The sequence below is a fragment of the Falco biarmicus genome, chromosome 5 (genome assembly GCF_023638135.1).
Source record: "Falco biarmicus isolate bFalBia1 chromosome 5, bFalBia1.pri, whole genome shotgun sequence".
In the NCBI taxonomy this organism is placed as follows: domain Eukaryota; kingdom Metazoa; phylum Chordata; class Aves; order Falconiformes; family Falconidae; genus Falco; species Falco biarmicus.
Genome location: NC_079292.1, coordinates 8,179,161 through 8,204,552, shown reverse-complemented (window position 1 = coordinate 8,204,552; position 25,392 = coordinate 8,179,161). Strand labels below are relative to the sequence as shown.

The 25,392-nt window shown below is 36.1% G+C and overlaps 1 protein-coding gene across 3 annotated transcripts in view; it reads right to left on the bottom strand.

The window, feature by feature from the left end:
- Window positions 1-2,194: 2,194 nt before the first annotated feature.
- GRM8 (glutamate metabotropic receptor 8) overlaps window positions 2,195-25,392 on the bottom strand; it is a 358,440-nt gene continuing 335,242 nt past the window's right edge. For 2 of the 3 annotated variants that reach the window (XM_056341852.1, XM_056341853.1), the window contains 2 exons: window positions 10,165-10,466; window positions 2,195-4,878 (listed from right to left, as the gene is read on the bottom strand). In XM_056341852.1, coding sequence (XP_056197827.1) covers window positions 10,170-10,466 — 297 coding nt within the window. In that variant the 3' untranslated portion in view covers window positions 2,195-4,878; window positions 10,165-10,169. The remainder of the gene's footprint in view (window positions 4,879-10,164; window positions 10,467-25,392) is intronic. The other variant, XM_056341851.1, reaches the window with a different exon arrangement.

Below are 25,392 nucleotides of genomic sequence, written 5' to 3'. Positions count from 1 at the left end.
AGTTTAAGACCTTCACCCATGCCTTGTTTATAAATGGAAAGCCGCAAGATCTAGATCCTTTTAGGTACTGAGGGGTTTAACTTACATCAATACTAAAGAGAGTTATCTATCTTTCTCTATATTTTTATAGATATATATATATATACACACACACACACACACACATATGCACACTCTATATTCCTCTAATAATTTTACTATTTTGTTCTTTTCCCCTCAGCAATCAAAGTTTTAGATCAGGTTAAAATGATCCTCTATAGCTCTAGTTGCTGCTTACTTTCAGATACCAGCGATAAGCAGATGAGAGTGCCCTGTATCTCAAAGTCAGGCCAACAGAAGATCTAGCTTAGCAGTCCCCTAAAACCATTTAATTCATAAAACCTAATCTGCACAGATATTTTTTATAAACCTGTGATTTATACACCAGAGTTAATTTTATGCATAACACATTTTAAAGATTATAATTATCAATTGAAAGATAGTTAAAAATTAATATATAAGTAATGTAGCTTTCAGTGACAGCCATTTATTCCAAGCTAATATTTTTAAAAATTTATGGTTTAATTTAATGATAAGTCATTGAATCATAGAATCATTTAGGCTGGAAAAGACCTTTAAGATCATCAAGCGTAACCGTTAACCCAGGACTGCCAAGCCCACCACTAAACCATATCCCTGAGCACTGCATCTATGCATTTTTTTTAGAACATTTTGAGGGATAGTGATTCCACCACGTCCCTGGGCAGCCTGTTCCAATGCTTGACCACCCTTTCAGCGAAGATATTTTTCTTTACAGCCAAAAACCTCCCCTGGTGCAACTTGAAGCCATTTCCTCTTGTCTTATTGCTTGTTACCTCAGAGAAAAGACCTATCCCCTGATCTCAAATCTGTTATATTAAAAGCAAGACCTTCACTACCTTTAACAGTTTTTACTCTAGGGACTATCATAAGCCCTCCAAAATATACTTTGAAGGGAAACAAGTGGAAAGGTATGTGAAAATGGATACTGAACATTTATATTTTTGTATGGTTCCTTCCCATAATTCTTTCCTAGGATTTTTCTAATTGTATTGTACATAAATAGAACATGCTGGTTTATAATCCAAATTGATCAAACTTCAGTTTTTCAACTGTTACCATGTTCTAAATACGTCTGCCTCAGGACTTTATTTTGTGTGTAAGCTTTTCATTTTAACTTACCTAAATAATTCTGTTTTTCCATTTACATTCTTTTGCATACACACTAAGACAACACATGCTAAGTTTCAACCTGCAGAATCATTGTGTGTGTTAGTTAACATAATTCATAATGGAAATGTTGATAATGGTTTAACTGTAGCTTCATGAATGTCAGTGTTACAATATAAAGAACAGAACAAGATAGTAATGGAGGCTGTTAAAAAAATAACAGCTAAAAAAACCCCAAATGGTAAGTTTTGTATATAGAAAAATTGTGAGGTCTGTTTCATAGAAAAAAGAAGAAAAATTTAGCAGCTGTATGGGTAGTCAAAGGCACAGTAACAACAGACTCTGCAGGGTTTTCTCTTCTTATTGCTGAGTGAATTGTCCCAATCTTCTCATAAGAATGGACCTTGTAATACAAAAAGTAAATAACAGTGGAAGCAATTTTTCTAAAGTTCATCCTTATTGTACTCATGTTGCAAAATCATAGCAATTTTTCTTTCCTTTATATTATAAAATTCTCTGGTTCTTTATAGTAATTCCTTTTTTTAAAAGGTTGCTTTTTATTTTAATAGCTGAACTGGTGACAAAGCCCCAGTAAACTGAAAAAAAGACCACTTTTAACCTAATTAGAATCCATCATTGAAAAATATTTAATTCCTTTATATGAACTGTTTGTGTTCAATGGCAATGCTGAAAAAACAGTCTTGGCTGTAGACTGCAGTCTCTTAATCAATAATCTCTCACGTAGGGTACAGATGGGATCACAAAATTTAGGTCACCTAACCTAGAAGTTAGCACTTGCAGAGCTGATGCACAATCTATTGCAGAAATGGGACTTAAATCACCTGAAAATAGTCTTGGAAGCAGAAATCACAAATCAGGTTGCTAGAAAAAAATATTTGGAACTGCTACTGTCTGTAGAGGAAAAAATCTCCTAAGCTGAAGAGAAAAAAGTCAACAGTTTATTCAGAAATAAAATGCATTATTCTTCCATAGATCTATAGGGATACAAGAGAAGAATGTGCTTTTAATCACAGTTACAGGAGATAGATATGCACCTTTCTATGCAAATGCATAAACAGCACATAGCTACTCTATAGAAGTGAAACCTGTAGACCAGTGCTGTTCCATTGTATTTTGACAATGCCCCATTCATTCTGCAACTCATACTGTGTGCTCATTTATCTGATGAGTTACATTAATACCAGTGAGACTCATAGGCTTAATGCACTCCATGTTTCACAGAATGACATCCAAAATGCATAGAATAATTTACATTTCATTTTTACCCTACTGTTCAACCAGAAAAAGACTACACTGGTTTTGGTAAATCTGTTCAGAATAACATTTTCTTTGGACTACTGTGAAACTGAAATATAATTATATACCATATACTAATTTTTATGTGTATGTAAATTATGCTTATGTGTATATGGAAAATGTTTTAAAGGCAATTCTTTTGTACTGCTTTTTCAAATGCATATTGTTATGCTTATGTTATATGTATAGATATTACAGAAAAAATATTTGAAACTTTTTTTGTTATAAATTGAAAACTAAGCTTTTCAAAGGTTTCTTGAAAAGAAAAAATGCCAAACATTGCTTTTCAGATGAAACAGATTGTCTCTTTCTCTTAGGAAATCCATCATGGACATGGGAGTCTGTCATGCTAAAACAATGATCTAATCAATTCATTTTCACCAAAACCTCCTTCAATTTTATGAGATATTCACTAACAAAACAGAAAACTATTTTTGTGAAAAAAAATTTTTGCATGTCTCATTGCATTAGCTGCATCACTCATATGTTTAAAATTAAGCATATGTTACTATATAGGTTTGGTATTGATGTGCTTGTGGCATAGTTGAAAAAGGAGTTTTCACGCAATATATCCACACACACACCAAACACACAATACCACAATATACCACAGCAATCATTGGTTAATAATTCAGGCATTTAAATGCTGGGGAAAACAAACTATGTTGTCAATATTTTTTGAAATATTGTCAAATATTTTGAAAAAGGAAATTCACTGTCACACAGTTTTCCGACTATGCCGGAGTTTAAACATTGTAACAGAAAGAGATTCAGTTTCAGATATGTCAACTTTCATTCATGTAATTTAGGACACACCAAAGCTTCTTTAAAATATATTAGAAAAAATACAGCTCCTTTGAAGAAAAAAGCACAAGGAGCCATCCAGGCTAATTCAGGAGAAATAACATTTAATAATCAACGGATTGTGAAGACCCATTTACTTGATGAATGGTAAATATTGTACGGAGTGAAAAAGTCTTAAAAAACATCACAGTTATAGTAACAAAATGGAAAATCCCTAGCTGTTTTGTTTTGTTTTGCTTTTTTTAACGTCTTTGGAGGTTTTTTTTAACATGATGGATATCTATACAAATTTCTCTTTCTCTTTGCATAATCATTTCCTATGCACACACAACCATTTGACATGGGAGTTACAAGATGTGAAGAATGTAGATGGACACTTATTTCTTTGATTTTTAAGTGTTTATAAGGCAATAGTACATATATCCACTAGGTTACTGCTTTGCAAATTTGCCATTGATTTCTTTCCTGTTATTTCAAAGTCACCTTTATTGAGATAAGCATCTGCTACATTCCCCTGTCAGAGACAGGATACTAGGCTGAATAGACTTTCAGCTTAATCCAGTCTAGCTGTCATAAAGTCTTACAAACTGTAAGTTCCAGAAATGAAAGGATCAAAATTATTAGTGGAGGTTCCAAAATATAATACAATCATACAAAATAATTACTGTCAGGACTCCTTCACTTTACAAACATATAAAATGCACTTACTTTGAGGGTGAGAAGGGAGAAAAAATCCTTCCATTAGAAAATATAGTTACAAAGTTTTGAACAAATAAATTCACACACTGCAGAGTACGCACACACGCACATGCATGCAGACATGCATATACATACACACACGCATGTGCGCACACACACACACATGCTTAGAGTTTACACTGCATTCCTCTGATGCCATGAGTATTATTTTATTTGTACACTCACCTTTACTGCACATTCTAAACAAACAATAGACAAGACTGTAAGGATTTCTTCCCTTAAAACTGCAACAAAACAAGTCTCAACATTTGCAAAACATTCCTTTATTATTAGAAATAAATTATTTTGTATAAAAATCAGCATGCGTTGACCATTGCATTTATTTTAGCATAACCCAGGACTTAATTCAGTCAGCCATCACAAGAAACAAATTCATCTTCTTTTACGAGTTGAACAATGTAGGACAGGAAAGGAAATTGTCACAATCACAAAAAAGTACTTACAAATATAACATCAGACATGATTTATTTCAACAGCATTTTTTTTCACAAGCTAACATTTGTTTTCCTTTTGTGATTTGCTTCTTTTTGTGAATGAACAGTTCAGAAGCTTGACACTCTGTCTCTATGTTATAAAACTGGACTTTTCCTTCCCCTGTCTCTTTTTGCCTTTTGCCTCTTGTTTAATCCTTGTCCTTTGGGAGACTGACTATTGATTTGAATGTAGTCTACTGGTATTTCCATGACTGAATTCTGGTGGTGGTAAAGTCTATGTTTGCAAGATTCCATCCTGCAGGTCTTCCAGTGAATTTCATCCCTGCTCAGTTTGCCTGATTGCTGTAACTGACATAAGTTGTCTTGGTAGAGGAGGCTGTAAATCAAAAAACCAAAAACAAACAACAACAAAAAACAAAGTTCAGGTTTTTTAGAATCAAGAGAGGAGAAAAAAACCCCCCATATTTAGCATTTGAACTCAGACAATGTCCAACTATATTTCCAAATAACATGGCCCATGTTCATGGAATAAAGTAAGAAAGTTATAAAAATGTATAAACAGTGGTTAAATTGTATCTCAAGTTCCATGTTCTTGATAATAAGTTATTTTGCTTATGATTTGGGGAAGCAGAGGTGAAGAGAGAGGAACAATGGTGAGTGGTTTTAGCATATCTGTAACAGAATTTCAACATACAGTTTCTCTGGTGTTATTTTGGTTGATTTCTGTATAGATGTTCTTAATTTAGAGCTTGGATCTTTCTCCCTTTTCTACTGATTGAAGACAACTTTGCAGCTCATGGTAGTTTGTTCATCTAGAAGGAAGCTTACTCTCCTCAAAAGGAGCAAAGCCTAACGTGGGAAACATTTCCTTAAGTTAGCAAAACTGAGAGGCTAGTGCCTAAAGCACATATTCTCTTCAGAACCTTCAGACACAAAGCATCTGCATATAAATGAGCCAGCAGAAATGCTTTTGAGAGCCTAGGCTGTATGTTAGAGCTTCTATGCTATTACGTTGATGGTCAATTTTGAGCATCATCCTTTGAGCAAAGCTGATACCCCTTGTTCAGAATCATAGAATCATTTAGGTTGGAAAGGATCTTTAAGATCAAGTCCAACTGTAAACCTTACATTGCCAAACCCACTATTAAACCATGTCCCTAAGCACCACATCTACGTGTCCTTTAAATACCTCCAGGGATGGGGACTCAAACGCTCCCTGGGTAGCCTGTTCCGATGCTTAACATTGAAGCAGTCTCAGTGAAGAAATTTCTCCTAGTACATAATGAGAGAGTCAAACACTTTTACTATTGTAAAAGTGAATAAGTGTGAATCTTACATGGAAGTTTGTGTTAGCTTCTAGCCCTTATAACTTATCCCTTTGCTGTAAAAAATATGGCCCAAGTCTCCATTGTTCTGTTAATGCAGTGGTGGGAAGACGGAAGTGGTGACATCAGGGCTCACAGGCCTGATTTTAAACCAGTTGGGTATATGGCAAATCAGACTGCTGGGGGACTGAGTCTCTTTTTTGTCCCTATAATAAGATCTATGTCTCACTTCATAAAGAGGAATTTGGCTTCCTAAATAAGTTTTATATTCCATCTGCTGCAGGCATGTTCTACTTATGACAGTGAAGACTGCATCTGGCAGGTTGAAACTAACATGATGATACAAAAGTTGTCTGGTCTATAGACTCAAAGTTCTTAATTCTGTTCCCATACCTTACTTCCTCCAATTTCTTATTTCTGTATAGAATCTGGTGGGAAGAGCTGAGATAGACAGGAAGAGGATTCTTCATGCTAACTCCTAAATCCTGCCCAACAATCTGGTGATTTGGCAAGAACAGACTACAGAAATCAAGAAATGACAGTTTTCCTCTCTCCTGCACTAAAGGTTAAAGTGAATCAAAGATCACTAAAATTGGTGCAAAGTAATACTAGGTAATATAAATAACTAAGCTTGCTGTTTGTTTCTTTCTTTCTGTATTCTTTGGGTTCCTGAGAAATTTGATTCTAATATTGCATTTGCCATTTTTTAAGACACAACACAACCAGAACATTATAATTCACATATCACTAATTTTTTTGTTCCCTAAGAATGTATATATAAGAATGAATAATCAAAAGGAAGCTGCAAAACATAATATTTCTTACTTCACTTGCACAGGTAGCTCCAGTACTTTGTGTTTGGTAGAGCTAATTCATGAAAGGATTGCTTTTGGCACATTAAGCAAATAATTTACATAATCGATCACATTATTTGAGCACCCACATGAAATAACTTTATTTGCATGTATTGGGACACTTGAAGCAAATATAGACTCATTTACATCCTTCAGATCTTTCAGATGGCATGTACTTCTCCCATCTGAACTCTTCCATGCTCCCACAGCTGGATTTCTGAGAGTCTATTTTTCCTTTAGCCTGTTATGTCCCTTCTGAAAATAATGCAGGACTGCTGAAATGGCACCAAGTTCCTTAAAGCATAAAAGGATTTTGTTCCCAGCTAAGAAATAGCAAATAAATGCACATCTGCAAACACTGCACACTTGGGAACAAAAGGACTGAAGGAGCAGAGCTGGTTTTTTTGACTCACCCTAAAAATCAGCTCAGATACGTATGTGATCAGGTTAAACTAGCTTACAACACCCTGTATCAGCTGAGTTCTTTAACTTTTCATGTGTATTTTTTTAGCCCACAACAACATAGCATAATAGGATTTATCACAACTCAGTAAGCTGAATTATGTGAGGACATTTGCAAGCTCAAAATACAAAAATATATAGTAACTACACCTTAGCTGATTTAAAACAACTTGTTAATTTGCTGTAACTTTGTTGTATATCTGAGACTTAAATAGCTTTGACAGAATCCAGGACTGATCAAGAAACAAAAATTATCCTATTGAGTTCTGAGTGTTGTTACTTTAAAAAATGATAGCACAGGAAGCTAGTGTAGATAGTAGTTAGAAATTTATTAAAACTAATCTCATCTCCAAACAATGGTTTTTTTACTTGATAAATATTACAAGTGTCTTTATAGTCCAATGTAACAAGCCTACATTTCCTGTTTGGGGATCGAATGTTTCAGCAGCTGGTGTCCTGCTTTTTAAGACTGTTAGCATTTCATAGTAATAACATGAAACACATTTGGCAAGCATAGATGGCCAGTAAAAGTAACAGACTTGGCTCAAAATATTTCTGGGAATGAACACTCTTTTAACTCCAGTTACTACACTGCTGTTGGAATGAGACAAAAAGAAAATGAAATAAAAAAGGATCTAAAGCAATTTAGAATTATTATTGTGGTCTGACCTATATGCATTTATAGTACTTGTCATTGTTATGACTTCTGTAATTGCATCTGGATATTGTTTTGTTTTCATCCTGTTTCCCAGATATAATTTGTTTTCCACTGAATATGAATGTATGTCCACCAAAAACACGATCATATTCATGTGGGGGACAACATGAAATAAAGTCTGTTGCATGAAACAGGACAAACTACACAGAGAAGAGCTGTCTCTGGATGGGAAGCAAAAGGAATTGCTTGGCTGTCTCACCTGATTCCTTACCTAGTTATGAGCATTGTTATCGCCACCAGTATTTGTGCTTGGGAAATGCTGGAAAACACTTATTACCCACTTCTGGTATACTAGAAATAGCCTGATTTTCTGTGATCAGCTTCATATACTACCTCTGAAAAGAAGGATCTACTTCACATGGAGTCAGTGCAAGGAGAAATTTTCTAACGTTGAGAGTTTGTTACTATTGTCCTAGTGAAAAGGACATATGTGACATTATGTACTGGTAACTCACAGGAACCTCCAAAAGTTTTGACAGTAACTCTTTTGGCAGAAAAGAGGGAAGCTGGTCAAATCCAAATGGTACAGAACTGTTCTGGGGAAGAGAGAAACCCATCTTGAGGCCAAGAGCTCAATTACATAGAGACGGCTCTCTGGAGTGCAAATTACTTGACTCTGAGTTTTTGCCTATGAAGCATTATAAAGCCTGGATCAAAGCCTAGTCATGATATACTCCTAGTGAGCTCAGAATTATATAGATGTGCTACTGTTAAAATCATGTTTAGAGCACAGTAAATAAGCATTATCTGCATACATCACAATACTGGAGAAGCAGACTAGCTTCCAACAGCAGCTGTTTTCATGAATTATGCATAGTCATCATTTAAGGAATACCAGACACAGCATTTCTTAATTAGATACAGTAGTAAACATCAGATACCCAAGACTTTCTTATTAACGCTCTTTCTCACCCTGCTGCGGAATCCCTCCTTTGACTTTTGCTCAGAAGTTTATAATTTTGCAAACTCAGCAAAATCCACCTGTCCTTCCCTTCTGAATTTCCTTTTGGTGACTTCTGACGATTTGAGAAATTATTGAGCTCTTCATATTTCCTCACTGTTATTTATTCCACAAGGAATTTCATTGCCTTTCTCCTTTGTTTTATGTCATAATCTGAAGGTGTATAAATATATAATCTGCTCAGTCTAGTAGATTTACACATTTTGAAGGGTCATGATTTTTTCAAGTGAATTGGTTTACACTCAGTATCCTCCATGCATAAGAAACTATAGTATGGTAACTTATGGACCATTTTTATATAGTCTTCAGTCTGGCAAACTCTGATTGAATTCACTGGAGGGAGGTTACCTTTTTTTGAAATAAGTACATTTTTCTGCAAATTTGGTACTGACTTGTCTCAATGTGCTCAAGTAAAATAGTACTATTCAATCACCTGTCAACATTATCAGAGAGTACTAATAATTCAAATAAACCCCCTCATTTGCAGTAAAATGACTGAAACAATTTGTCTTTAGCTGTAACAGCTGCTGTCTACCCCATGTGACTTCTAACTTCTCATATAAACCATTTCTCCATTACTACTAAACTCTGGGGATAAAGTTATTGGTTCTATTTATATTTTATTATTATTATTATTGTGATGTCCAGTTTATAAGGCTGTATGTCATGTGGTGAAATGGAAGCTATAACCTCTGTTTTCTTCTATACCAGAGCAATTTAGAGATGTGGCAAGATTCAAGAACTTCTCTGACATGGAAAAGAACTTCTCATTACTAACGCACAACATATCAGAACATGTAATGATTAAGCTGTGTATGAATTACCACAATTTTGTACCAAGATGAGCAAGACCACAACAAAAAACCTGGATGGGAAGCACTATTCTGGGAAACGTTAGTACTCATGAGTTGTGATAAATGAACAAGTCAACAAATATTAAGTTAAGGTGAAAAGGTAAAAAACATTATTTTCACTTCCATATCTAACTGCAAAATAAAAACAATATTTGTTTTCAACAGCCTTTGAGTTTTCAATATACAGTGATGACCATAAATACACCTCATGAACTGTCAGGACATACCACGACTGGCACAGCAATGCACAACACATCAAATTAGCACTAGCTAAAACAGATCATTTTAAGAAGATGTGGCTTTGCAAAATCTGCTTGTGCTTTTTTATTTTTGTTACTAGCCTGTGAAAAACAATTTCTTTTAAACAACTCTAGGCATTCCTGCATTCAGCAGTACATGAATTCTGACACACCTCTGGATTCATGCAAAACAAGCAACAAAAAGAATAAAGTTTATTATTAAAAGGAAGTGCATTCTTTTGAACGTACATCTATTAGGAAGTGCTGCCACTCTTGACCATGGGAAAGTCTACAGATGACTTACTGTTGGTTTCAAGACTTTCACACAGTTCAGTTTTGACCTCGCCATTTGGTCTGTCATTTCCTTTTTGGGTCAGTTTGCTTTGCATTGTGGCAGCTGTCACTACAGCCTTGAAGCTCCGCTTCCGTTTTTGAACATTCTGCTCTGGATGAAAAATGATAATATAAACCTTGGGCATGTAGAGCATGCCCAGAGATACAGAAGCACTTAAACTCATGGAGACAGTAAGTGTTGTTGTCTGGATGTACATCTGGGGAAGGAAAGAAACAACAACATAAAAATCATTGTTATATTTATTTAATTTAAGAAGGAAAACAAAGTAATTAACTAAAAAAATACTAGGTGGAAAGGGAACCAATAACACTCTTCTTTTTCTGTACACACATCAGAACGACTCTTGACTTATGTTGCCTTTAAATATAATCAGGTATGGCTGTTTCATCTTGGGTTTTTTAACCTTAAGAGTAGGTGGTGGAGATGACATAATATTTATTAAACTTCATTCTCACAAAAGTAATCAAGAAGCTGTAGCAACCACATTTTCAGAAAAGAAACAAATACATTTGTACAGGAAAAAAGGAGTGACAACAGGGTTAGCCTTGTGTCTTGTATCTTCTACTTTAATACACAGAAGCTTCTAAAACAGTATGCCATGTGGTGATTCAGTAGGGTGTGCAGCATGGCTCAACCGCCAGCAGGAATAATATAGAATCTAATAAAATCTTTGATATATTCTTTGAATTTCAAGCTTGGGAAAAAAAAAATGCTTTTACATATTTCCATGTTACTGTTGAATTCTAGTCACAATGGTCTGTTGGCACACAATAAATTTATTATTATGTCACAGTCCTAACTAAGTAGTCAGAAAATCAGGGAACCGAGAAATCAGATCACTAAGGACCTCAGTCCCCTATAGATACAAAGGAAAAAACATACACTTTGGAATGAGTGTGTCTATTGTTTTTTACCATCAACAAAAAGAAAGCAACTCTGGTCTTCCATAGTCCGTAAATGAAAATGACAATGAATACTCCATAAGAACAGCAGAGAGAATTTTATATTTGAAGAAGTATTTAAATAGTATATTGGAAATATTAATTTTAGTTCTACTTAAAATTTATTTTTTCTTAGGAAATTATATTTTATTAAATATTTTATGAGTCAAGAATTTTACTTTACAGTTCTGTGTGGTTTCCTAAACTAAGTAGAAAATCTCTCAGTAATCATGTTGTTATACTGAAAAAGATACTGAAGTAAAACCTGCTCATTGCCTTGGCAGAGCATTCACTGACATTGTTGTCAGGCATGATTTAAACACTGACCAATACTATCATATTAACCTGGAGATAAGGTAGTAAGTCTGTCTGCAATGTCAGCTTCAGATCATCTGTTTTTATTAAGTGCCCTTGGGTAGCTTAGCCCTTGGCAGAAAAGTAGAGATACAATAAACTGGTGTGCAGTCACTATTATAGTCGAACATTTTTTAATGTCTTTCAGCTTACAAAGTTTTTCCATTATATACTTTCTCCTTAGAGATCACAAATAAACTGTGCTCTCACTTAAAGCAATGTTAGGTGAGAAACGTGACAAATGTATTTTGGAAGCATGGACTCTTGCTCTGAACCACCTTGCAAACTATCTATGTAATTGTACAGAAACCCGCCAAATATTACCATAAAATGAGGGATAGCCCAATCTACTCTTTAAGAAAAGTCTGATGATACTTCAAAATTTATAAGACGTTCAACCTGCTTTCAAGGACAGCACCAGACTGAAAAGGCAATCAGGATTGTCTTTCTATTGTGCTAAGGAAAGTTATAGGACCAACACCTTCCTTCATTTCAATAATACATCAGGAAATCTACATAATACAGTCTTTTCTCTCACCAGTTAAATAATTCCATTCCTTTCAATCGCTAAAATGACAGTTGTGTGCCTGAAAGCAGAGCTTGACCTACATTGTACATGAATGAAGACCTCACACGGTTACGTTAAGAAGCAAGGTTTTTTCAGACTTCTGTGAGAAGACCTCTGTACAGATGCATGTTCATATGCAAAAAGCACCAACAACATATCTATTTCTCCCTGAATCAAATAGGCTGATCTCCAATTAAATTGGTGCAGCAATGGCTTTAGGGTTAAAGAGTTGCAGTAAGTGGTGTCCAAAAGCAAAGGTATTTTGGTTCCTAAAGATGCAGGTATTTCCTAATGGGATTTTCAAAACTGAATCAATGCAATACCTTTAACAAACTGTACTGTATATGAAAATTCCATTAAACATAAAAAATCCTTTTTTGAAGTTATACCATTTTTAAAAATCTAACTCATGGCAGTTAAGTGGCGAGCTGAGCCGTACCCACAAAGTCTGTAACAATGCCTGGCATTTTAACATGTATTTTTTAAGACCTTATCACATACCCAAGATGTAAGGCTTTTTTCTCATGGTTCAGTATAAGAGTTAGTCAATAAAAAAGGATAAGAACCTCTGGATGTTATAGGGTAAAATACATACATTCATGTAATAGTACTAGTCATATTCACAACAAAAACGTGCATTATGATAGATCTCAATGACCTTTCTTGTAATAAGAAGTCCCACAGTGCCAAGCTCTTACAAATACTAACGAGAAAAAGTCTGCCTGAAGGTTTACATTCAAGTAAGCTTCATAAGTGAATTGACTCTAAATCTGATCATGCATTCCCTGAAATAAGAGCCCATGGATTTCAATGCACTTAGTGCAGGTATTTTGCATTAGCTATATCATTACATGTAGTATATTTACTGTGGATTTAATTGAAATGACCAGCATGACAGCTTATTTAAAGAAATCCAAATCACAGATTCTTTCATGTTGCAGATTACAGTTCATATGCAGTAGGATTTATTTATAATGATTGCTGTGCTTTTGAACCAGCCTCTATATTTATTGAAACAATAAAACTAGAGTGAGTTGGGAATTTTCTGACAGAACAGTTTTCAAGTAGTGAATATAGTCTTTAGAGAGCTTTGGCCTCAGGGATTCTGTTTTGCATGGATTACTCTTACTACTTACTCCTTAATGAAGCTAATGAGAAAGAAGAGCTTCAAGAAACTTGGTAGACCTTGAAAGAAAAGCTTTGAACATATACTTACATGTACACATTGTATGTGGTATGTACATCAGTCTGACTTCATATGCTAATGCAATTGCATACTCAGCTGGAGACTAGTTATCCATGACAGTCTGGTCTGATACCTTTCCCTATTAGAATCACAGAGTGATAGAATAGAGACCTATTCCTTTCCCTATTATAATCATAGAGTCGTAGTTTGAGTTGAAACGGACCTTTAAAGGTCATCTGATCCAACCCCCCTGCCATAAGCAGGGACATATTCAACTACCTCAACTTGCTCAGAGCCCCGTCCAACCTTATCTTGAATGTTTCCAGGGATGGGGCATCTGCCATTTGTCTGGGCAACTTGTTCCAGTGTTTCAGCACCCTCATCATAAAAAAAAATTCTTCCTGATATCTAAATGATATCTAGTCTGTACCTACCTTTTAGTTTAAAACCATTACTCCTTGTCCTATCACAACAGGACCTCTTTCTTTTTAAATGGTCATTTGCACACTGAGAGTCTGCTTATAGGACAGGAACATCCCCTGAATGTGATTCTTCCCATCTTTGGAATCCCCCTTCTTGCAGGCTGATCAAGCACCAGTCTTGCAAACAGGATGCCACACACTTGGTTTGACTTTTGTCTGACTCTTATCTTGTTTTATCCCTGACAAGAGAACAATGATGTTTTATGGCTGTGCTTTCTGGTTTTTTTTGTTATTATGGGAACATAACTACCTGTAACTTTTACAGAATTAGCTGCTCTAAAAATCAAGGAGCAAAAAAAGTAGTTCAGTTTAATAAGATATGAGGTCTGAATAATTTTTCATGTGTCTCAGTGGTAGCTCCCTCCAAGTTACAGGAGAAAAAAAGTCCCTTTCTCACAATGATTCCCATTTACACAGAAATGAATTTCAAGACTCCTCACAATAAAATCCATTCTGAACTACAAACTTTTTGTCCAATAATGCCTTTCACAAGTGTAAGAAAGACTGCTATATCTATTCTTCTTGCTCTTGAGAGTCAGAAGATATGACAGAAAACTAAAACCATGGTAGCACAAGGAAAAAAAATTGTATTAAGGAAAACACTTGAGGCCTAAATACTTTCCTGTCTCCATCCCCTACCCCAGCCCACATCAGAAATGGTATAGGACTTCTTATGTATTATTATCCACTTCCACAGCTGATAAAAAATCTCTCACAACAGATTGTGTCTCATGTAAATGATCTAGACCCAAACTCAAACACGACTTGTTTATCTCACAAATGATCTAGACTCTTTTCTTATGAGAAGGATCCTACAAGGTTCGTAACATAGCCTCTGACTGCCTCAGTGGCTGAAATAGATAATGGCTGCATGAATATTTAGGGGTTTTCTATCTTCTATCATTGATCCCAGGAATATGTATCTTTCTACTTTGAAACTTAAAATGTGACATAGGAATTATTGGGGAACAAAAAAAGAGGTTATTTTAGAAAAACAGATACTCTGATGGCTTCTTCAACTTGGAAGTACTTGAAACTGAATTGCCTCCTTGGTAACCTGAAAAATTTCTATGCCTCGAAGCAAGTGTGTGCACCAAATTGTCCCAGTGCAGGTTGCTGAATGCCTACCTCTTAGTTAGGCTTTACTGCTTAGAATTGAAAGATCACCCAAGTCGTCAGTATTGTTCCATCAGTTAGGTGCTTGCAGAGACAATGTCATGCATATAGCACGCCTTGAGTTCAACACAAAGCAACCACTTTCATTAGAGAAAAAAAGTAGTACTGGTAATGCCACAATTTTTGTTCAGATTGCTTCCTTCGTTTGAGTCATCCCCTACTTTCACACAGAGTATATTCAGGCTTCCTCCAGAACTGAGGGTTTTCTCGTGCTATTTATTTTTATTTTTATTTTCTACTCTGTTTTAATAGGTCAAATAGAGGGTACCTCCCACCTAGCCTGCTATCTATTCTGGTTTTAATAGTGTACCCTGGATAGGTGGGAGATAACAGCTATTGCGATTTCTTGAGTGAATTGAATCTAAGTTTTCCACTTTGGTGCAAGTTCTTTAACTGCTAATAGTTGTAACACAGAAGATGAACAAGTCCAGCAGTTAGTGAAAACTACTGTGGTTAGTGCTAAACCACAGAGGGAAGTCTTGGTACATCTCAGGCTATTGGGGTGCCTGGTGTAGATCCAACTCAGCTACTTTCATTCCAAAGAGAAATGGATTTTAAAGAGATGCAGCTGGTCTAATGCCTGTTATTGGCTAATTCTATATAATCTGCCCTTTAGAAGTGCCTTTCTCTGCAGGCTAAAGAAACTGCCTCTGTATCAAACACTGGCACCTGACCCATCCTGCTGAGACAGATATACCCAGACAGGCACTCTTGAAAATGCATTCTATACTGCCCATAACAAAGCAGAAGATTAAATTATAATTTAATTTTCCCATTATCCTTGTTACTAAATACTTTATGTCTCATATGTGGATCTTTCAGCTCCTTCAGCCAGTTTCATTTTTTAAGGCCAGAACTGCAGCAAGCTTCACTTCCTACAAGGGTTTTTTTGCTTTTATTCTTTCCCACCACTCTTGTCTTCACTCCCAGCTGTTGGGAGCCTTTAACAGATCATTTATAGCCAGAAAATAAATGATACATCATAAAATAAAGATACTTGCCATTTATTCAAAGACAACCCACAGGTTGGGAAAACCAGCAAAATAGTCCCTCTCCATTTGTGGTGGAGAAAGCATGAGTCTTTTTAAGTCCTAGAAAACCACTGAAATCATTAATAGCCATCCTCCCTCTGGTGCAAAACCTAGAGGGCTTAAAAAAAGACAGTTCCCTTCTTCTTTTAAGGTCATGCACATGCCATAACACTAAAATAGCTTTTATGTGTGTTACTGCTTGCTGGAGTTGACTGGATGACAACAATTATGTTTCACAGCTGTGTTCACAAATCGAAAAGAAACATGATGCAACCGATTCCACACCAAAAATCAACATGGAAAAGGCTGGCTGCAGGCAAATATATTTGAAAGCAGGAGATTATAAACAGAGAGGTAAACATGCTGGCAAGGTGCCAATAACTAATGAGTATTCATGCTTTTCTGCAGAACCTCCATCTCCATAAGCTTACAACTACAGATTTGTATTGCTGTCTGTGCACAACATACATTTCTGCCCGGATCTGTGGGAAGAAAATTCATCTTTTCTTAAGGAAAAAAAATTACAGGTGCAAGTCAGTCATTGTTTTTCTCATATAACAAGATTATTTTCCAGGTGTAAGATAAACTTCATAGAATGAGTCTTCTTCAAACATTTTTTCAGTCAGAAAACATAGGAAACAACATATAGATTTTTTAACCTTTTAAAACCACTCCTTTCCAAACTAGCAATTTAAACGAGGTTTGAGAGGAAGTCAAAGCCTTCTAACATGAAAGTACAACATTCATCAGGTTATTATCTCAAGCAGTAAACGTAAGCTGTAATTCTATACATTGCAGAGGAAAATAAGAAAACAAATCCTCTTTATTTTTCTCTGTACATTTCAGTTGCTTTCAGAAACTTTAAGAGAAAGGAAAGATCTAATAATGGATTTCAATTTAAATGTGTGCCAGCTTTAAAAAGTGTGAACTTTCATTAAAGCTTGAATATGAAAGGAACTATAAAAGCTTGTAGCCTTGGTGGAACATGTATATACCTGCATTTCAGAAACTGAGTTATGGTAACAATTTCACTTTTTTCCATTTAAGTCAAATTTTGACCTTTCCTGCAATATTTATAAGTATTCCCTTTCTACCCGTAAACTATTATATGCAAAGAAAGGTATGGCTTTAGTAGGTCTTTTTTTCATCATTGCATTTATTATTTTAAGGTAAGTAGAAATAGAGAACTCAGAGCTGTCAACTGTATTGGAAATGGTATGTTGCTCAACTGCACGTTGCAAAGTTTGTATTGCATCTTTTACCTTCCAAAGTGTTATTTCACCATATTCCTAAAACTAACTTTAGTTTATCCAAATATTTTCTGGTGACTTCTTAATACCTGATTTTACCATGGAGGTAGAGTAGGACAGCTGTATCCCAAAGACAACTCCTGAAACTCAGATAATGGGAATCTGAAGAGATTCACTTCACCAAGCTTTGCTAATCTATCCTGTCATTTGGGAAAAAATCCTCCTGGAACCAGTAATGGTTGTCTGACACAGTATTTCTTCATCCCATTGCCTAATAAGACATGATTCCTTTGTCACATGGAGAGTATCTGGTATACATAGTAATGTATCAAATAAAAAGAGGAATAGTTGATCTCTAGGGCTGAGGAACAGCTACTATAAATATAATACTCTGTCACTGTGTCTGTATAGTAGACAATGAAAAAATGCTGTTGTATAGGGCTGGGTACTAGGACCTTGCTCCCTGAATTGTTAAACTATTAGAGCACTCCCAGCCTGAGTGGTCCTGGGCCTATGCCAACTCACACTCTCCCAAACCATTCCCAGAAGTTTGCCCAGAATTCAGGATGATTCCCACTATATAATGTTGAAATACCCACACTGTTCTTGCTGAGAGATCAAGAAATTTAATATTATAAACCTAGTAACACTATGGCAACTGGCTTCATGGCCTGTGAATATTCTTGACAATGTACAGTTACTATATTAGACAGAGCCTAAGAGGGCAACACAGGAGACATCCATGCAGACCGGGGAATGAGTTGACTGCGAGCAGACCTGTAGAGAAGGATCTGGGGATGCTGGTGGAAGAAAAATTGGATATGTGTCAGCAGTGTATGCTCGCAGCCTGTGAGGGTGAGGCTGTTGTTTAGAAAAAAACAAAAAAGAACAAGTCTGCTGAAGAAGGGAAACCGTCACTGAAGCTGTAAAAGAGGAGCGGGACCGAGTGTAGGCCCGGTAGTTTCTCCTTTCTGAGGCCCACAATCCCCACCGTGCGTGTGTGATAACCATGCCTCGCTCACGCCCTTTGTCTCAAAGGGAACAAAGCCCAAAAGATAAAAACTATCTATTGGCTAAGGGGTAGCACACATCCAGTGCTGTAACACATCCACATTGTGTCTAAACTGATAAAAAAGGCTTGCTTATTGAAGTTATCCACATGAAAAGCCTACTCAACTGCAAAGGTATAAAATCTCGACTCAGAGAGCACTTGATGGAGCTCCCTCTGAGCTGGCCTGAAATTCCTGACCATCGTCACGCTGTGCTTTCCCTCTGAGCAGGTCGTGTGTCTGTTTATTTTCTTTCACTTGTAGCTTACTATAATGTCTTAATCAATTTTTTTTTTTTTATTAAGTCTATTTTTTTATCTTTCTGCGATTATTTATTGTAATTCTACCTAGGGTGATCACATATGGTCACTGCCTCTATTATATTAATAGGGATAGTGATTTGCTTGTGGGTATTGATTTATGGTTTTTATTAAAGTAATCATATTAATCACACTGTGAGTCCTAGTGCTTGTTTATACTAACCAGGCCCATAACCAATGAACTGAATTCACTGCTCTGAGTAGCAGGCAGGAAGTCTGTGGTGTCCTGACACAGCCCAGAAAGCCAACTATTTCCTGGGCTGCATCAAAAGAAGCGTGACCAGCAGGTCAAGGGAGGCGATTCTCCCATCTATTTTGCTCTCATGAGACCCCATCTGGAGAACTGTCTTCAGCTCTGAGGCTCCAACAGAAGAAGGACACGGACTTGTTGGAGGAGGTCCAGAAGAGAGCCACAAAGGTGATCAGAGGGCTGGAGTACCTCTCCTATGAAGACAGGCTGAGAAAGCTGGGGTTGTTCAGCCTGGAGAAGGCTCTGGGCAGACCACATAGCAGCCTTCCAGTACCTATTGGGGATCTACAAGAAAGCTGGAGGGGGACTTTTTACTAGGGTATGTAGCAATAGGACAAGGGGTAACGGCTTTAAGCTGAAAGGGGGTAGATTTGATTAGATATTAGAAGAAATTCTTTACTGTGAGGGTGGTGAGGCACTGGAACAGGTTGCCCAGAGAAGCTGTGGCTGCCCCATCCCTGACAGTGTTCAAGACCAGGCTGGATGGGGCTTTGAGCAACCTGGTCTAGTGGAAGGCGTCCTTGCCCACGGCAGGGGCGTTGGAACTAGGTGATCTTTAAGGTCCCTTCCAACCCAAACCATTCTATGATTCTATGATTCATAGCAACATGGTAATTTTTCAAGATGGTAGACGTTAATACCAGCTGTCATTTCTATTGGCAAATGTGACCTCTAACTATAAAATTCCAGAAAATTGGCTTTTTTTGCCTGTTTTATTTCTTTGAGTTTGTTCTTTCCTCTTCCATTTGTTTGTTTCAATATACAAGTTTCAGATGATTTAGCTCTTCTGTAATTGCTACATTTGAAAAAGCTTTCTATTGATGCGTAATGCCTGTAGACCTAGTTTGTGGTTTTACAGATAACATCACAGAACACTGGCATCAGAAATTATGCTGTTTTGAGGCAAAAGATGAAGAAGATTAGACTGAAACAAGTGCTGCATTATCTAATATTCTGCTAATTGGGTATAAGCAACATTTTTGAAGAGAAAAAAGCGTTCAGTTTTACTTCACCTGCAACACTTATTACAATAAGGCAATGTTTTATTAAGAATAGCAATAAACTAAAGTCTGCTTCTTTACTGTGGTCCATCCTCAGGACATATGTCTCATGGAAAATGTTATGCACTGCCTCGCAGACCTACAAAATTATTTAAGATATTAGCAGGTAATTTGAGTCTTTTTGCTTCTCGTAAATTAGGTTAGATATCACACTACCATATAGCTTACATACACCACAGCACACAATTCATTGCAGTATTATGGTTTTTAAGGGGCCATGTGATCCATTTATCTCATCAACCTTACTATAAGTAGAGCCATAGTAGTCAATCACTGACCAAAGACCAATCTTTACTGTCTGTTGTAATGAGTGTGTCAGTCCTGATATTCAAGAGTACTGAACTCCAAAAGCTCAAGTAAAAATAGATACTCAGAAATTGCAAAACCAAGCTAAGAAATCTCCAAATACCAGTAAAAAAAAGTCAATAGTAAGTAATCATATTGGAAAAAGTATGTGCTGCATGGAAAAACTGAGGAAGGAGATTATTTAAAATTAGTTCTGATATTATACATTAATTGAATCTTCAACATAATGTAGAAGTAGGATTTTTATGGTCTATTGTGTTACACTTAAGATCTTTTTATGTGTAAAATGCCAAGCAAAGAATTTATTGTTAGTCTAATTAAAATCTTTACAGCCTAATCAAAACTATAGCAAATATTATAATTAATCCAGTTAAAATTGTATCAGCTTTTATTGTTCAAATTATTCAATTATTACAAGAAAATATAATTAATAATGTAACTAAATCTGTTACACATGAACTTCTGAGTATCAAACCCTATTGTCCAGTGATGCACACTCTGCCCGTGCTCCTCTGGTTCCTAAGGACAATAGATTCAGCCCTCCACAAGAAGAACAGAGGGAAGGGGAGGTTATGCTGAGTTGTCAGCAACCCAAATCCTTCCCCAGGAGAAGGTGCATGATGTTGATGGCCAGTGTTCCCTCCCCCTTAGATCTGGGTGCAGCTGAGGTTACTTTTATGCATTTTCTAACACTGTGCTTATTTGCTCTTTTAAAAAATGTGTTCCCATCTACGATCAGTCTATCTCCACTCATTAACTGCTTATTAATAAAAATTAAGTCCCAGTCACTTTGTTACTGAGAAGCTTCACAGATTTTTTATATCTTTACCATATAGAGTATTCAGAGAGCCAAGCTGAAACAAGTTAGGCAGTAGTCATCTGACTGCCAGACAACTGTTGTCACAACTAACAGAAGCTCAGGACACAAGTCAAAATATATCCCAAAAGCCCACTGACCAGTCAGTACAAAGCCTGGAGCCTTTTCCTAGGAACAAAAAAATCATATTTATTGGGCTACAGCTGGGTACTGTATACAATGGTAAACCTCATTTCTAATTTTATTTAACAAAATAATTTAAAATAATTTAACAACAGATTTCCAAAGATTTTCTACCATAGTTGTAGTCCAGCCTTCAAATCACATAGATTTGAATATTATCCAATACTTAGAAAATTAAAATGCTTTTTGGTCAAATGCATTCTGTTTTGCTCAGCTTAGATCAATTCATCTGGATAAGATGCAGCACAATTTAGAGAATCATTTTACTTTTGAGCTTTTTTAATTGTTAGCAGAATTATTTTATGTAATTTATTATTAATTCAGTCTTCAGGTATCTACTTTGAACACAAATTGTATTTACCCTAAGGCTAAATCAACGATCAAATGTGGCACATGGACAACTATTCAAAATAAATTCATGTAGACTGGCACATTCTCAATTATAATCCATTTGAAAATATGGGAGTTGACATTTTGGAACACTTAAAACTCAATGAGACATTTGGCAACCCCAAAATTGTCACTTCATATGCATAGTTGTATAGTGATGAAAAAGGGAAAGCAAGCAAGCCGTCTTATAGATAATTAAGGAAAAATAGTACCAGGAAAAAGAAAAAAGTGTGGCTTGGATTTAATTCATACTCCAGTTTAAAATAAAAACTAAATAGTTTACTATAGCATAGAGTATTGTTGTTGACTGACACATTCTCACAACTAGAATATATTGCTGAGAAGAAGGCAAACTTTTTTCTTGCCCAGATTTGAAATTTATAGAATATTACCATCCTGTATGTTTAAAATGACCAATACTGACTGAAGATCTATTTCCTATATTCGCAGGAAAAAAGAAAAAAAAAAAAAAAAAAAAAAAAAAAGAACAGAAAAGGTTAACTTTAGTTGCTGGTTTATTATTCTATTAACTGCATTTTAGCTTCTGTTTTCTGGAGAGTTTTAAATATGCATTATACCTGAGCTAAAGAGATAACTGTGCTCTAGATATACTATAAAACAACATCTAACTCTGTAGTAATTAACTTGCTACTAGGTTTAGTTTTAAAATGTGTGTGTTTATTTATTTAGTGAACATGGCTTAAGTGTCAGAGTTCAAGTACCTGATAGAGATAAATATTACGTGAAGTACACTTGTTCAGAAGATAATTTTATTTAGCATCTTCAAGCAGGGCATAATTAAGTTACTCTGTCATACAAAATGATGGAGGCTTAAATAAGTAACAGCTGGTTACCCCAATGGCTGTACAACTGCAGGGCAGCCTTTGGCAGGAAAAGCTGTGCAAACCCAACCAATACATTATGCTAATGGGAACAATGTAATGAGCAAGGAAGCAGCTAAAATGGAATGACAAAAAGAAAAACAAACAACCAAACAAGTCTTTTCAGCCCTTAGCATGCATTTCAATTGCAATTTGTGAACAGAAATCTTACAATGGCAATACTCAAGTACTAGCCTTGTCTAGAAATGTTTGCTGAGTCTATTCTTTATGTCAGAAGTTTAAAGACAGCAGGATAAATCCACTGATGTTTGCTCCCTTGACTTCAATGAATTTTCACTAAATTGCTCCAAGTGGTGAATTGACCAAAACATATAAACTAATAAATATATTTTGTCATTAATTCTCTCTCTGATCTTTTATAAAAAGAAATTAAACTGCAGTATGAGTGGCCAAAATGAGACTTAAAAATATGAGCATTATAGAAGTATTTCCTCACCATTACTACTAATCTCTAAAGGTTTCATTTGAGTGTTTACTTGCCTTTGTGTCTGATTGTTAGTGTTTGGTTGTGTTTGTTTTTTTTTCCATAACGCATTGTGACACTGCTCTAGTAGATTTTTTCTGACAGATTTCATTCATTCCAGAAGGCCATTGTGAATTCTCTACCTGGCTCTGGAGCAGGATGAAACCCCTACTAACCTGAACTGGATTTTAGAACGAGGTGCCAGGTTCCTATCTGCAGTGCAGTGCAGAGGGTATGTTGCATGTTATGAGCGATAGGCTCTGTGCTGCATTTGAAGCACAGTCCTTTCAAAGTTCACTCCAAAAGGGCTTTTGATACAGGACTTCTCAAAATAAGTCATATAATAAGTCTTTTCAAATAAGACTTTCAAAAGAGCCTATGCTAGTTTAAAATCTAGGCCAAAATTAATAGTCTATGAATATGTGATCTTAATCTAGATTACCCAAAACAGAAGCAGAGAACAGGGATTTCCAAGGATGGAGGCAGCAGCCTTTAAAAGTTTAAGGTGAGAGCAAAAACTGGGGGAGAAGAAAATCCTTAAGAGCAGTTAGTTTATAAAATGTGTGAGGCAGTAGGAATACAGAGGAATCTCTAATATACGTTTTCCCTTGTATTTTTCACATGTAAGTATAACTCACACTACTGCCAAAATGCTGGTGACCCACCAACCACACACAGGAATATAGGGCATATTGATAATTATCATCTTAGGCAAAAGTCTAATATGAACAGTAACAAAAAATCTTGGTAAATATGTTCACACTACCTATATTAGGAAGTGCACAAAATAGAATACAGACCAACTGTTCCTGACCCACAGACTTCACTATCTAATTTTAAATAATATCAAAAATGCATCAAATAGCAGAAGATGCTGTTTTGGTAGAAACTATGAGAGTACAAGAAATTTAGAAAGCAGAACTTTGCTTTGGGATATTTCGTGTCCCCCTGTGATGGCACATGATTACTGCATAAACATGTCCAGAATCATTTGTGCTTGCTACCAACAATTTTTTTTATTGGTTTCTAGTTAAGTGACTTTGCACGCTCTGAATTTTACTTTGGCAGTCTTTTCCTGAGTTCAGATTAATGCCTGTATGCAAAATCTCAGTTCTTTTCCCTCCATGTCTATGCACCTGTCATCTCAAGTGACCCAAGTACACCAATTGAGAAGGGATACGTAAGAAGTACCATCCCTTTTAGACTATGCAAAAACATTTCTGTTTATCTGGTTTCTATAAGCACTGTTATTATGGACTCCCTATATTCTTCCTAGAAAGGAGAAGTGGTAAAAACTCACCATTATTTCACATCTCTCCAGGTGCAGTTTTACTAAGAGGAAAAAAGGTATGTTAGGGCAAGGATATCTTCATTTCTCCCACTGAAGTACCTCAACAGCATAGCCTTGTGAAGTGTCATGACTTTAGTTTGCCCTCTTGCTTCCCTATGACCCATGCTTTAAAAGTTTCATTACAATACTGGTATCTTCTTGCTTAATAGCTTCACCTATCAGATACAGCAGATCTTTATGCCCAGCAAACAGTTGCATCTGTCAAAGAAGGGTCATGCATGGAAAGAGAGGCAGGGGCATATTCTTAAACTGAAGAAAGTTCTGCACCAGGGCATCTGTTTTGTGCCATAGGACTAGTGCCAACCCACACACATGGCTGTTCCTGCAGGCACAGCTAGTACTGGTTTATGACCCTATATGCATCCTGTGCCATGTTCAACAGATTGTCATGTGACAAAGCATGTCATCACTTCTTTCCAAGCCCAATCCTGCCTTTTGCTACGTGTTTCAATCCAGCCATATATACTGTAACCCAAATTGCCTCATTTCTTTTGGATTAATGTGTCCTTACTTTACATATAATTCCATATGGCATCCTGATGCTTTATCATCTGAACTAATATCTGTTCAGAGCCCTACAGCTCCCATCTGTAGTACATGCCTGGATTTCCTTTGTATGGAAACTTTCTTGGATGCGGGATAAAATAAGAATATTGCGGTCTGAATTGCATCAGAAGAAAATGTCTGACCCGGCACTTGCCAGGAGTCCAGGTACCTGAATCGTTATCATATCACAGTGCTTCTCAAAGTCCAGGACCATGACATCAATTTGATTACCAAGGTGTTTACTTACACCAGAGTTCAGCAAGAAAATGACAGAGTGGTTTCAATGTGGCTTAACTAACTATTCCCCCAAATCCTAGTTTGTTTTTGAAGTGTACCTAGGTCCTACAATCTCTTTTCGTTTTCCTCAGCAGGTAACCATATAATTATGGCATAGACCTGACACAAACACTATTATTTCTCTGTGAGAACTTGGATAAACTTTGAATTTCTTCATCTATCTGGAGGATTCTCATGGCAAGGTAGGATTTTGCTGACT